General features: G+C 33.8%; 1 protein-coding gene across 6 annotated transcripts; it reads right to left on the reverse strand.

The window, feature by feature from the left end:
• Positions 1 to 359: 359 nt before the first annotated feature.
• On the reverse strand, positions 360 to 5,787 carry LOC112727396 (glycolipid transfer protein 1). Of its 6 annotated transcripts, none has more exons than XM_025777129.3 (8): positions 5,000 to 5,570; positions 4,662 to 4,769; positions 4,007 to 4,136; positions 3,453 to 3,508; positions 3,051 to 3,181; positions 2,120 to 2,255; positions 1,250 to 1,381; positions 360 to 704 (listed from the first exon to the last, which is right to left on the reverse strand). In XM_025777129.3, exons 3-8 carry the CDS (start codon positions 4,122 to 4,124, stop codon positions 669 to 671), a joined length of 609 nt encoding a protein of 202 aa, XP_025632914.1. In that variant the 5' UTR covers positions 4,125 to 4,136; positions 4,662 to 4,769; positions 5,000 to 5,570; the 3' UTR covers positions 360 to 668. The 6 variants fall into 6 exon arrangements, with proteins under 6 accessions (XP_025632914.1, XP_025632916.1, XP_025632915.1 ...); XM_025777131.3 differs by having other exon boundaries at positions 5,126 to 5,453; XM_025777130.3 differs by having other exon boundaries at positions 4,980 to 5,210.
• Between the last annotated feature and the right edge of the window lie 9,655 nt (positions 5,788 to 15,442).

Raw genomic sequence — 15,442 nt, forward strand, 5'->3', positions numbered from 1 at the left:
ATTTATAAGTGTAACTTGAATAATTGAGTCACCGTTAAAAAGTTTTAGAGTCAAAATTGAGAAACTTTTATGTAACGGCTAAAAAATTTTGGCATTATTTTCTAATAAATTATGCATAACTCAATTTCTCCTCTTCTTTATCATCATCATTTTCTTTTTTTTTTTTGTTCACTTCTTGTTTTACCTTCTCATAGTTCTTCTTGCTTTACTCTCTTAACAAGAATAAAAATAAGAAAAAATCAGGAAAAGGAGAAAACATGCGATAAAAAACAATACAAAAAATAGGAGGAGGAAGAGAAACGTGAAGAAGAAGAAGGAAGAGATGGAACGTGAGATAATTTTTGTTGAGCCAAAAAAACTTGGATGGGCAACAAGACTGTAAATATAAATTGAATGACATTTTATAGTAATAAGTTAGTTTGGCTCAGCTCTAATGGAGCCAAACTGTGATATCCATTCCCCAAGATTCCTAATTGCAAAAAACCAAGCTGCGTAACTTAAATTAGTCTTGACCTCAGAATTATGCTAATAAATAAGTTTGACAATAAAAAGAAAATCCATAAGATTCTGTAGAATAATTAGTGGCAAAGAAATTGAATATTTTCTCAGGCTAGTCAAATGTGAAAATTGCAGTTTAAAGACTCAACACGAATAGAGCCACTCGTTATTCATGATGCCTTCATATCGTCCAAGCCGAGACGCGCCTGCACCCAAAATGCAAAATGATATTCCTTTACATAATTTCTATGCAAGAAAGTATAGGAGCTAATTTGTAGTTAGTTAACATTAGTTTATTTTTCTTTTTTAATTCCATATTTTTGAAGATTTAGGGTTGAGAATTTATAATTTAAGATTTATAATTTATAGTTTAGAATGTACGGCTTAAGATAAACAAAAATAATGTAAAAAAAAAATTAACTTAAATTAACTAAAAAAGTTTGGCTCCCTACCCTTTTTGTATTTAGTAACACATCCTACCATTAGCATCTTGCCCATATGTTTTAATAAATCTTAAATTTAAATCTAAACTAAAATAATCTTTCCCAGGGATCGGATTGTTGGAGATAGTTAATGTGATATATGCTACAATAGCACCGTATCTGAATCCTTTTGATTTAATATAAGACATTCCGCCATGCTTCAACCTAAACTTGACGTAGCATATACAGTTCAACGTATTTTTACAGTCCTGTTAAAGAAAAATGTTATCAATTAACAAGAAGGCCAAAGTTGACCCAAGAAATCTTACCAGAAACTTGTGATTTTCTTCAAGGAGTGGGGAAAGGGTAGCACAAAATTTCTCCATGTCAGCATTGAGATTGCCACCGCCTCCGAGAACCTCCATGAACTTCTTCCTATCAGGAACAAGCTTCATGACAACCTGTACGTCAAACATTTAGTATGTTCTAAAAGCATACTGGCTCTCATATACTGTACAAGCCTTTCTAATGGAGAAACAAAATGGCGAAAAAGCAATAAATAGCAGAGAGAAAGAAGGGGAAGCGACATAAGGCAACAGAAAAGGGGCAGCCAGATGCTTGCACAAGCATCTGGCGTTAACAACAGGTCTGAGAAAGGGTCATACCTGAAGGGTGTAAACATCCTAACCTAATAATTACATCAGTGGTGGCTTGAACCTGTGACCTTGAGGTCACACGGACACAAGGGAACAATGCTAGAGATAAAAAGAGACAAGTAAAATCTACACAAATGTTTAATATTTTGGTCAAAGGTAACTAAACTACTGCATACAAACCTGAAAGCAATGATGTAGAATTATCTTTTGATCAATATTTTAATGATCTTAAGGGAATTATTCGGCAAATTTCTTCTAAGACCTCCATATGTCACATGTCTAACTTTTTGATAACCAAAATATATAAGGGAATAGCCTCAATCGTTAAGTTCATATGTCAGAAAACATTAGGATATGAAGCACTCATTGATACAGAGCAAGGCTCGTAGAGACTTGAGAGCAGAATAATGCAAATAGTAAGATCAACAGCCACTCACATTTCACAAACTTTAAGCTAACCAAAATCAAGAATTTTCACTGAAATATTTTTTTTCTATCAAGAGGTTTAACCATTGCATTAACAAAGCATGAAAAGAGCAGTACACCAAAGCTTGAACTAGCAAGCCAACCATGCCACTTCTTGAGAGTGTTGTTGTAGGATTCTGTGCAGGCTTGTGACAACGACCAATCTTCGTGCTCTATCAAACTTTGGAACAAACCCACCAAGAAATCCATGGCCCTGTTTCAAGTTAGACAAATACAGATATTGCAAATTATATTTCATGTATCAATGAAAGAAAAGTAATCAATAATCATTAGCTGACGGGATCTCTAACCACCAAATGAAAATTAAGATTGTCATGTTATCGCGTTGGCACATTGAGAAAGAAAAGTTATATTGGCAGAAGCTTGATATGTTTAAAATAACTAAGAACCATTTTTTTCCTTCTTAGAGAAACTATATTATCGAATCAAGTGTAAAGGGCCATCATTAGTGCAGAAGATAATGAAAACAAACTGAAGCCTTCATCATTCATGTTCCTACAAAATCTCTGTTAATCATTGTCAGTTTTGAATTGAATCCCAGATTTACAAAACTGTCCTATGTGACATAAGTGACATTCTTTCACAGACTTGTTTAGGTATAGATGCAATTTCCAATACTTTTATTTAAATTTTATCAAATTCACTGGTCACTATGTTGGGATCATGGTGATCAGAAAAATAAAGAGTTGAGAGAAAATTCAAAACTGAAACAAAAAAACTCCTATATGGTTAAAAAGGTAAAAATACAACTATACAAGTGAGTTGTACCCTTATACTAGCTAACAACAAACATCAAAAGATTTCGTAACTAACTTGCTAACATTGCTAATAAACAAACATAATGCATGAAAAACTCAAAGCTAGAAACGTCAAAAGATTTTAAAGTCTATTAAAACTGGAGAAAAACTTGTCCAATATAAAAAATTTGGCTTTGGAATATGGCTTAAATTCGAAGCAAAAGTTAATGTAACTGCATGGTATTCTCTACCTTGTCAACCAAAGAAGTCCATTGGTACAACTGGATGATGCCTTAGTAGTGTTAGTTTCAACCTCTGCTTGTACCAAACTAAACAGACAATTGAATCTGGATGGATTGGAAGAATATTGAGACTCCAATCTCTGCCGTGAAAATGAATATATTAGATTTAAAAAAACATATGGCTACATAAAAAGAAAATAATATATATAGATGGATATCTACACACACACACACACACATATGCAAATTGCAATAAAAAGGAAAATAAATGATGTTGGTAGCGAAACACCTGATCATATTTACAACATTTTATCTTGAAAATTAGTGCATCCGTAGTGTCAAGAAATCATATTTTGAACAAATATATAGATGAATGACTATGAATATACTTAGCAGTTGACCAGAACATACTGATATGTTACCACCAATGTCCGATTTAACGAGGCCCATAGCAGTTCCAAACTTATCTGGCACGAAAAGCATTAGTTCAACTATGAATTAGTTCAAGTATATAATCACATATCATTTATAAAATATTAATGCAGTTATTATATTGGGTGCATATAGCTTCACAAATTAGAATCTGTTGTGTTTTACAAGTTTAGGATGTATAGTTAGTTTCTAACATATAATGAATTCTAAATATTTAAGGCAAATTACAAGTTTCTACCCAAAAAGATCTCAAATCTCCTATATCGTACTCTTAGCAATAAATTTTATTCTCATACGTTGTGAGCAATCAAACAATTTTCGAATTTTAGAACCATGAGAATAGAAGAATGCTATGGAAGAATAATCTTTTGTGTGTCTTGTCATGGGGAGAGGAATCCTTAAAGTGCAATAAAATGTCATTTGTCATGTCACATTATACAAAAAGACAAAACACTCAAAAAATATCCAAATAACATTGTTTCCATCTTTTGTCATTGGGCTATATCAACAGCAAAGGATCAAAAAGCATGCACCTATAACAGGTAATATGTGCTTGCAGGCATCTAAGAAAGGCCTTGTCAGAATTTCTCCTTGCTCAGATTTGACATGCTCAAGTTGTTCCAGTGCAGGTGCAAAGACAGTCCCTTCCATATTTGTGCTTTGCTGCAAATATCATGGTTAAATCAACATCAAACACATACATTATTTTCTGCCGCATAACATATATCATATATACATTTGACCTTCCGAACTTTGACTCGTGCATTATCTTTAAACTTTTCAAATGTGCAATTTGACATCCTACCGTTATGAAACGATGCAAAAAATATCTTTTGCTAGTTTATACGTTCAAAATTACCCTTCAATTAAAGGGCAACTACGTTACGAAAAACAATACACATGATGTAGTACAAGGCCTTGAATTGCACATTTCAAAAGTTTGAAAGGGTAACCCGCATACAAGTCAAAAAACAAGGAGCAAATTGCATTTTATGATATTCATTTTAAGCACTACATTTCAATAACCATTTTTCCTTTTGTAGCATTCAGTGTAGCTATTTAATGTGAGATCCAAAAACTACTCAATATCACTAAGCCAAGTAGTAATAGAGGTTCAAAAGAACGAAAAAAGAAAGTGTGTAAACTTCATTACAATCATGCGAAATAATGTCAGATTAAAACATGCACCTCTATGATTCTAGTATTTATCAGATCATCACAATTTTCTGAATCACCAATCCCAGATCAGATATTCAGATGAACAGTTTCGGTCCACGAATTTCCATAAGAAACAACCTAGTTTTGGGGGAAAAATGAAAATTTCACTGAAACAATGCATGGAAAATCATAATAGCAATTCTTTTTAAAAAAAAAAAGAATAAAAGCAAAAAAATACCACAAAACAAAGCCGCATTTTTTAATTTCCAATAAAGAACACAACTTTTCAATTTTGCTTTCTCGGGTAAAAAAAGGAACATTTTGATCGATCAAGGATATGAAAATTACAATAAAGATTTCATGCATACACTTGTAGCAGGAATGGCGGGGAGGAACTCAGAATGGTGGAGATGGAGATGAGAGAAACAATTTGTATAAAGTATCAGCTTTTTTTTCCTTCTTCTTCTTCCTTTGAAAATTGAAATTGTTATTACCTTTGATTGATCGTTCGTTTTGGATTCTTGGTATCGGTTCTGCTTCGTCTGCCTCTCTTCCACAAAAATACATAACAAACCATTCAAATACTTAAAAAGATGTAATGGATCGGATTAAGTTATTGGGTCACTATATTAATAGTTCTTCTGGTAGATTAATGATCGAACTATTTAATCTGATAATAATAAAATAAAAATATATAATTATAATAATATATCAATTGAAATAATAAAAATAAATAAACGTAAATATATCCCAATTGTGAAGCAGTAATTTCTCATCGTATTCTTAAGTTCATCCTATGTTGATTTGACACTTTTGTTAATTGCTTGTTAGTAACGATCAACGCAAATATATCTTTCATTATTTTCTTCCTTCAATATACGTATTCCTCGTAATTAACCTGTAGTATTCAAGAAAATATAAATCAAAATACATCTATCTGATATATCATGGACACATTAACAATAGATATTTTACATCTGTATATTTTTTTTTTGATAATAAAGGGCCACAGGCCCAACGACAAGAAGAAAGCTAAACAACAATTATTCTTGGGAATTTAATTCCCCTTATATCTGCCAGAAGATGCATCATCAACAGTGACGGGAGATGCCTAAAAACGGTGACTCCCTCTTCCATTGTGTGTCCGAACTTCGCCATTGAATCAGCACAAAAGTTTGATTTTCTATAGACATGTCTGATTTTTAGCTTTTCCAACCTGGTTCAAGCTCCTTGATCGAACGAGCCAGAGACGAGTTTGCGTGAGTTTCAACTGAAGGCACCCCAACAATAGTGATAGCGTAGTGAGAGTCCAATTCCACCTCCAGGTTGGGAATACCCATCTCAACTGCAAGCTTGATCCCAAGATACATCCCCCAGAGTTCCGCCGTTGTTATGCTGCAGCATCCTATATTCATGCAAAATCCTGCAATGAAATCTCCGTTCAGGTCTCTAAGTACACCATCACACGCTCCTCTGCTTCCTGGCTGGTACACAGAACCATCGACGTTCAGCTTGACCCACCCTTCCTCTGGAGGTATCCACCCAACTTGAATTTCCTTCGTAAGTCTCATATTATTAATTGAACCCTCTGTATTGCCAAAGGCTGAGACATAATTCTCTGATAATCTAGTGATTAAATTACAAAGTTGATTACTTTGCATGTTCTGGTTGTCAAAGATAAGCTCATTCCTGCACCTCCATAGAGTATTGCAGGTTGTAACAAAGTGGATGGTCCAAGAAGTCCCATTTTGCATATGAGAGATTAAATTCAGGTTTGTTCCTAACCATTCCTTAAAGTCCTGGTTAAAGAAAATATTCTGATAATCTCTATTTACCATGCTCTTCCAGATACTACAAGCAAAAGGACAGTCTCGTAATATATGGAGCAAGGTCTCCTCCTCTCTGTGACACCTCGGGCATCTGTCATTCTCGGTAAGGCCTCTTTTCTTTCTATTTGAATTTGTCAGAAGCACCTCATGGCTGAGTAACCAGGTAAAAGCTTTTAACCTCTGAGGTAGTTTAATTTTCCACAACTGTTTGTATGAGAAATCCGTTTCCTCGTTGCCGTTGTAGTAGAACTCGTAGGCTGATTTTATAGTGAAAACTCCATTAGGGGTCTGTAGCCACCCTGTTGTGTCATCCCCGATCCTATCAGTGGGTGCTTTAATTATTTGAATATGGTCTATGATTTCTTCTGGTAGCACACTTCGAATTGCCTCCCAGTTCCATTCCCCTTGGCTAGTAGCATAGTCTGCAACCCTCTTCTGTAGTTGTTCCTCACTAGGATTATTTAGAGCAACCTCTTCTAACCTGTGTATCCCTGGAATCCAGTGATTCTTCCAAAAGGATATCTTCTTACCATCTCCTATTCGCCAAATTAAATTCTGTTGAAAGTTCTCCCAGACTCTTGCAATTCCACTCCAAGCATTTGAGTTGCTGGTTTTGAGGCGGATTTTAGGAATAATCTCCTCTCCACACCCATATTTCGTCCTCATTACTTGAACCCATAGAGCATCTCGGTTATGGATTAGACCCCAAGCAAGCTTCATTAGGAAAAGATTATTTGTTTCCTGCGCTTTTCGGATTCCTAACCCACCCTTTTCCTTGGTTCTGCACACCTTATCCCAGTTTATAAGGTGAATTCTTTTTCCCTCTTCACTGTTGCCCCAGAGGAAGTCTCTACAAATTTTGTCAATGCGGTTGCAAACTGCTGTGGAAATCTTCATAGTTTGCATACAGTAACTTGGGATAGTTGATAACACCGATTGAATCAACGTGCACGTGCACCTACCTGCTAGAGATAAGGACCTTCTTTTCCAAGACGCGAGCTTAGCCTGCATGCGATCGATGATAAATTGGAAGTGATGTTGATTACATCTTTCATGGATGAGTGGAACACCAAGGTATTTCCCCAAGTTAGCTGTAAGCGCGATTTCTAGCTCTTGACTCAGATGGTTTCTGATATTGTGGTTCACGTTCTTTGAGAAGAAGACGCAAGATTTATTCAGACTAATTTTTTGTCCTGAGCTCTCACAGAACTTCTTAAGCGCATCCTTGATCACTTGTACTTGTTTGATGTTTGCTTCAGCAAAGAGTACCAAGTCATCTGCAAAACAAAGGTGAGAGATTTTAGGTCCATTACGTGAAAGGGTAATAGGTTCCCATTTTTTTTCTACAACTAATTTATTAATTAAATGAGAGAGTCTTTCTATGCATAGAACAAAAAGATATGGGGATAAGGGATATCCCTGTCTAATACCCCTCATTGGGGTAAAAGTCTCTGACGGCGAGCCATTCCACAGAAGATTCATGGTAGAAGATGTAATGCAGTGCTTGACTACCGAAATGATGGTATTTAGAACTCTAGCCTCCTCCAAAGTCTCTGTAATAAATCTCCAGCTCAATCTATCGTATGCCTTCTCTAAATCTATTTTTATAGCCATAAAGCTTTTACCATGATTTTTATTTCTCATTGTGTGAATCACTTCTTGCACCACAAGGATATTATCTGCACTCACTCGTCCAGGAATAAAACTCGCTTGAGTATTTGAGATGAGAGTAGGCATGAAGCTCTTTAGTCTTGAAGCCACAATCTTCGTAATAATTTTGTAACAAACATTACAGAGACTGATGGGTTTGAAGTGTCCAAAATTTTCAGGCGTTAGAATCTTTGGTATGATGGAGATGAGAGTTTTGTTGACCTCATCAATGTTACTAGGATCCCTAAATATCATCTTAACCCAAGTTACCAGGGATTCAGCCACTATGTTCCAAGAATGTTGGTAGAATTTGGCTGGGAGACCATTGCTTCCTGGGGCCTTCCAGCTACCCATGCTAAAAACCGCATCTTTAACTTCATCAAAGGTCACCTCCTTTTCAATTTCCTCATAATCTCTTCTTTCTAGTGTTGGGAAGCAGCCACTGACTGCGAAGGGAGTTCCATCTGATTCTGCATAGTATAACTCTTTGAAAAAATTAACACCCCAATTCTTTAAGTAAACCACATCATCCACCCAATTCCCTTCTTCATTTTTCAAAGCAATCACTTTATTCCTCTTCCTCCTTCCATTAGCTTTTTGATGAAAGTATTTAGAATTTCTATCCCCAAACTTGATATATGTGCATCTAGACATCTGCATCCAGTAGGCTTCCTCCTGTGTTGCTATGCTCTCATACTCTTTACATAGATCTTTTTGTAGTTTCTCTAGAAAGGGATTGCTAGAGAACGAGAGTTTATTGCTGATTCCCTCCAATCTAGCTATAATCTGCTGTTTTTTGTGAAAGATATGTCCAAAAACTTCCCTATTCCAGACCTTCATGTTATTTGTAACGTCAGCAATATTTTGCAGTAAATTGTTCCTATTGTTCCAGCTCCTCTCTACCATATTCTTATAATCATTATGAAGCACCCAAGGTGCCAAAAATCTGAAAGGTTTGGGTCCTCGGTCATGCTCCGCCATCTGAAAATCAAGAAGAATAGGTAAGTGGTCAGATTTTAACTTAGGTAAATGTCTTACTCCCACTTCCAAAAATCTGTTAGAAAAATCCAGGTTACTTAAACACCGATCTAATCTTCTCTTAACATTGCCCCTTTGCCAGGTAAAGGGTGGGCCAGTGAAGCTTAGATCGTTAAGATCACACCTGTTAATACAGTTAAGAAAGATATTAGAGTCTTGAGATAAATTAGATGTACTCCCTGTGTCATTTAAAGTGAGGACAGAGTTAAAATCACCCCTAAACACCATGGTCCTTCAATAGTTCCAGCAATGTCTTCCAATCCTTTCCAAAGCTCCCTTCTTCTTCCCACCTGTGGGCTGCCGTAAACAGCTGTGAACATCCATCGTTGATCCTTATCCCATTGCACTTCAAGGTGTATGAATTGCTTATGTACTATAATTGGTTTTATCGTCCACTTATCTTTCATCCAAAGGCACCAAATTCCGCCAGAAAAACCCTCAGCTTCGCTAACACACCAATCATCAAAACCTAAGTTCTTTATAATATTTTCTGCTTTCCTGCCTGAAACATGAGTCTCAAGAAGGACACAAAAGCAGCTATGATATCTATATGTTAGATCCTTAATCATAGAATTGAGCCCCTTAGCTGAGGCACCTCTGTAGTTCCAAATTAAAATATTCCTCGTCATAAAAGAAAATAAGTAAAAAAAGACAAATCAAAGAGTATAGAAGCTCCCTGGCCAAAGAGACAGACTTAGTCATCCATAGGCTTGGGACCATATTCCTCTTCCTCGTCTTCTCCAACCGGAATTTGCACTGGCTGCTTGTCATGTCTGCCATCCATAATCATGTTCATATATTCATCCTGATTTATTTCTGGTGGTTTGTCCTTGAGAGTACCACTGCTTTCTCCTTCCGGTCTGCCTCCACCCATGGTCTTGGCAATAAGATTGCTTAGAAGAGGGTTGAAAGGTTCGTTGAAGTCAATGTGGTTTCCTTGCTGATGGCTTTTGTAAATGCCCTTCAACAGATTATTGAACTGATTCCAGTATTCCTGATGCTCTTTATCTTGTTTCCTTGATCCCTCTTTATGGTTGTGTTCTTTTTCCCTTTTGGGTGCTAAAGGTTGCTGGACATCTTTTATTCTTCTAGATTTTGGTTAGACAGCAGAGAACTTCCTGCTATTCTCAGTATTTTTTCCTTTATTTGCTTTGTTAAAAATATTTTTCTTATTTCCTGCACCTTGTAATTTCAGAGATGCTTCCACCCTACCTCCTTGCTGATCTTCCTTGCTTGTCTGGTTCCCACCTTCTTTCTTGTCCAAATTGGCAATATCTTGTTTTTCCATATTTGTTTCCTGGTTGTTTTCTTCATCGACTAGTATGCCAAATCTGTTTGCATTAACTGCTTTCTTTTTCTCCTCATTAAATTCTCCAGATCTCTGTTTATTTCTTCTTTGGGGCTTCTTTACAATCATCCACGGGCCAAAGGACCCCACCTTCTTACTTGTATCAGCTACCTTATTTTTGGTAAAAATCTCAGAAGATTGCTCATTATTAGCAACGGCTTTCTCCTCAAGACCAGCCCCGTGATTTTTCTCCATCACAATTTCTTTCCCTTTCTGGTTTGGAATTGGAATCTGTTCGGAAGTGTTCTGAGCAGGAAGATCTCCGGCAGCTGCATGGTGGTTCTGTTGGTCAAGCCTTGTTTCCTTCTGTCCTTTTTTATTTTCATCCGGACAGCCCTCTATTCGGTGACCGTATTTACCGCAATTAAAATAGATTTGATGTAGTCCTTCGTACACAAGGTTGAATTCTTTCCCAAGTGCTGAGAAGGACGGCACCAATTTTTTTCGAATATCGATCTCAACACAAATCCTTGCAAACTTGCCTCTTGAATGTATAGAAGTGTGTTCATCTACTTTCAGCATAGTTCCAATAGATTTACCCACCTTCCATAAGAAATATCTATTGTATAATTCTGCGGGGAGATTTGGGATACGTACCCAAACTGCTACCTTTTGAACCTCATTTTCCTTCGGGATGAACAAAGGTCTCCATCTCTGAATAAGGAGATAATGATCAGCAATCATCCATGGTCTTTCAAAGAAGGCATGCGCATAGTCTCCCTGGTCCGAGAAGCGGATCAAAAAATATCCTCCTTCTAAGTCCATGACATGGACTGCCCCCTTCTTGGACCATCTTCTATTAACCCATCTCTCCATAATAGGTAGGTTCAGCTTCTTTCCCAGAGGTTTCACTATGAGTGATTGCTTCCATGGTCTACACCATTGGTCATACTCTTCGAGCGTAACTTCGATTTTTGGCATAGGATTGAAGGGAGTCTTTTCATCCTCCTCTGATTCCATTAGATCTTCCTCAGAAAGATAATCTTCTGCTACCATGTCCACAATCTCTTCTGGATTCAGTTTGTCTAAACCATTGCTTATCAGTCTGTCTTTATAGGAAGCCTTCGTTGCTTGTTCCGGAATGGTCTCCTGAACACCTACTTCTTCTTCTGGCACGCTGTGTCCCTCCTCCATAGTCTCTTCAGCCGGTTCTATGGTCTGTTCTTTGTCCTCCATCTGATTCTCTTCTTGTATGAATTCATCCATCTTGACCTTTTTGGTACTCCTTGCCACCAGATCTTCTTCTTCCGGTGACCTTTTTTCTACTTCAGAACTCAAGCTTTCGGTAGACATTTGTACTCTGTATATCACAAAGAACTACTTATGCTTTCCTCTCATAACCATAAAATGCATCAAAAGCAAGGAATATTTTTCAACAGTAGCATTTTGCTCAAATATTTATTAAGTTGACTCCAGGCATTTCAATAGGGCAAACTCTTGAGTTCGTTTCTCTATTCCAACTTGCTTCCCAGAATGGTTAATTATTAAGGTACGGAAACCATTAGTTTTATAAAAAAATAATTTCGAAAGAATTCATTAGTTTTATATTTACTAGCGGCTCAACAGGTACTAATGCCTGTTCAGCCACTTTTTTATTGTTGTTAAAAGATTAATTTTTTATCTTTTATTTATAAAATTATAAATTTGATAAAATAATTTAAAAATTTAAAATAAATAATATTTAAAAATAAATACAAAAATTTATAAGTTATTTAAATTTTAAAACATATAAAATTTATAATTTTAAATTAAATAAAATATTAAAAAAATTTATTATATTATTATTATGTATAATAAAATCAAGATAAACATTTATAAAATAATTATTTAGAAATATTATGTAAGTTTATTTATTTATTTTTTCAACAATTAGGATTGAGATTCGATTTCGAAACCTCTAGATGAGCATGGAAAGACTCTGTCATTTGAGCTATGGAACAAAGATAAAGCATTATATTCAAAGCATTCTTTATCTTCATGAATAATTCTATATTTTATATTCAATTTATTAAATTATCTTTAATTTTATTACTTTTTTCAAATTATTAATTTATATTTTTATTATATTCCTTCATTGTATCACACAATATTATTTCTCTTACTATATTATTCTCTATACACCTATCTGTCATTGTCTGAGCACAATTATTATATTGTCTTGTTCTCCTTTCTCTTTTTTGTTTCTCCTCCCATCTTTTCTTCACCCGATTATAATTAATTATCACCAAATACTATTATCACAATTTTCAATGTGATATATCACTTTGATCTATAACCTTCCATTATGTTAACTTTTATGAGTTGTTAAAGTGTTATTAAAAGGATTTGTTTTAATCTCTTTTAAATATCTAGATGTATAAAAATAATAATTTTTTTATTGACGTGCGTGTTAAGTAATTTTATTGTTCTATTAATAAAAAATTTAAGACATAAAGCATTAAAAAATTTTGTTCAAATTATCAAACTTTAATATTAGTAATCCTAAAAAATAATATCAAAATATATTAATTTTAACTAATATAATAAAAATAGTATATTATTGTAAGTTTTTAACTAATAATTATAGATTTAAGTTACAATTTAATATAATACCTTAGAACATAAGGTTGTTATTACTTCTCATATTTGACTGTTATATTATATAAATTTCATGTTTATTTTATTATACACATTAATTAAACTATACTTTATTATTTCATTTTGTATGTTTTGAAATAATGCAACGGTACTATAAGGATGACATTAGTTTTTATAACTAATGCGAATCCTTTTACTATTTTATTTGTATTTAAATACTATTCATAAAAAATAATTACTTAAAGTAAAACACTATATAAATAGAAAATTTTTGAATTTATTATTCTGGTTTGTTTCTTAATTCTCACTTGATATTACACAAATTTAATAGGTTGATGGTGATGATTCTTTTTATTAGTTAAAAAATTTTAACACCCTCTCTCATTCTCTTTCTCTCAATTTTATTAAATAGTTTTTTTAGGTCAGAATATTTTTAAGTTACTCTATAATAAGTATTTTTTAAATTATCTAATGCATAAAATATCACATCTTTTCATTTTATCTTAAACATTTCATATTTTTTTATATCAAAGTATTACGATTTATTATATTATTATATATTATTTTTGTACCACAAAATAAAGGTTAAATTTTATATCTTTTTTGTTACTTATTTTATTTTATTTTGGCTATTTAAATTAGCATGTATATGATCAACATATTTTCTATTATTTATGCAATATTTTTATAATATTTTTTTAGTTCTAATCAATATGCATTTAAAAAATCATCTTTAAACCTTAAGCCATGTAATTCAAAGATCATTGCATTGATATTTTCTAAACATAAAAAAAATAAAAACTTTTTTTATTATTATGATTAGTTGAATGAAAAAATAATAATAACAATCACATCATAATTTTAATTAATAAAGTAAAATATTTTTTATCAATTTATATTAAATTATTAATTTTAGTTACACTTAAAAGTGAATAACATTTTAAAAATAATTAAAAAATAAAAAAATCTTATTTGAATCAACATGTACATAAAATATTATGTGAAGATAAGTATAAACATCAGAATAGTCAATAAGTAATTACGAAAGAATAAAAAAAGTAAAAAAATAATTGTAAATTCTAAGAGTTAAAATAGTAAAAAGAATGAGGAAGAAAAAATTAGATATTTATTGGGTTATTCCTCATGAATAGGATAGAATTGAAAAAAAAAATACAAGGGTTGTAATTTAAAAATATATGTAAAGACAAACTTAGAACATAATTTGAATACTAAATTGATAGTTTTTGAAGAGAATTTTTGAATAAATAAATAAATAATATTAAAATAATTAAATAAAAATTAAAAAGATGAAATGCAAGTGAGTAATCAAAAATCACTTTTTAAAATTGAAGTTTATTTATTCAAAAGTATGTTATGTTACCGAGAAGAAATAGATTATTACTCTCAAACGTATGCTGAAGTATAGTCATAATAATAAAGTTGTAATTTGAATATGTAAAGAACCTAAAATAAAAATAATTTTACACATGAATAAAGAAGTAATCTGATTTGTTATTTTAAATTTAAAAAAATAACACATTAAGTATTGACAGAAAAATATCAAAATAATTCTAGTAAAACAACCAAATGTTACTGTTCCGTGGGTTACCTGAAACCGGACTGATTTGGCTTGGATGGAAGGCCCAAGCGTTAAAGGAAGGAGTCTCCGAGCTGTTACTGCCTGGGAGCTGCCATCCGAGTTGTATGTTTTGAAGAATGGGGGGTGGTACCTGCAAAGACACTCCGATGTCTAAGTTAGCAAATGGGTAAGCAGGATTTTAGAGTATTGGAACTTGAGTTTACCTAAGAGTGTCAGTGTATTTATAGGTGATGATCCAATAACCACCGTTGAAGTAGTTTCACTTCTGATGGTGGATAATCGTCCCTTTATCTTAGGGTTGTTAAGATCACTCTTCTAGAAGTGGGTGAGAGATTTGGGAAGGTAGTTACTTATTTGAATAAGTGTTATCTGCTAACTCACGTCGAATCCGACTTTTTTGAATAGGTCGGGTAAATCAGTGAAGGCCAACCCTTTAGATTGGGCCATTTTTTGGACCTAATTGGGCCTGGCCATAACTTTGGACAAGGGTATGAACAATGCCCTTACTCGAGTCCGACCTCTTGGTTCCGAGTTGGATTCGAGTATTAGTTGAACTCGGGGATGCTTAAGTCGGTATTTCTTTTTAAGTCGAGAAACCAACGTGATTTTAGTTTTGAAATCGACGTGATTTTGAATTTCTCAATGGTCGCGTCTAATCAAACGCCGCGTCCGTTTGGCTTTTGCTTTCACACGTGGGGGGGGGGGCAGTTACATCAGTAACAGTGCTTTGTTTTAATGACTGAGCCATTTTACAATGATGCCCATGGTA

Source organism: Arachis hypogaea, chromosome 12, assembly GCF_003086295.3.
Source record: "Arachis hypogaea cultivar Tifrunner chromosome 12, arahy.Tifrunner.gnm2.J5K5, whole genome shotgun sequence".
Taxonomy (NCBI): domain Eukaryota; kingdom Viridiplantae; phylum Streptophyta; class Magnoliopsida; order Fabales; family Fabaceae; genus Arachis; species Arachis hypogaea.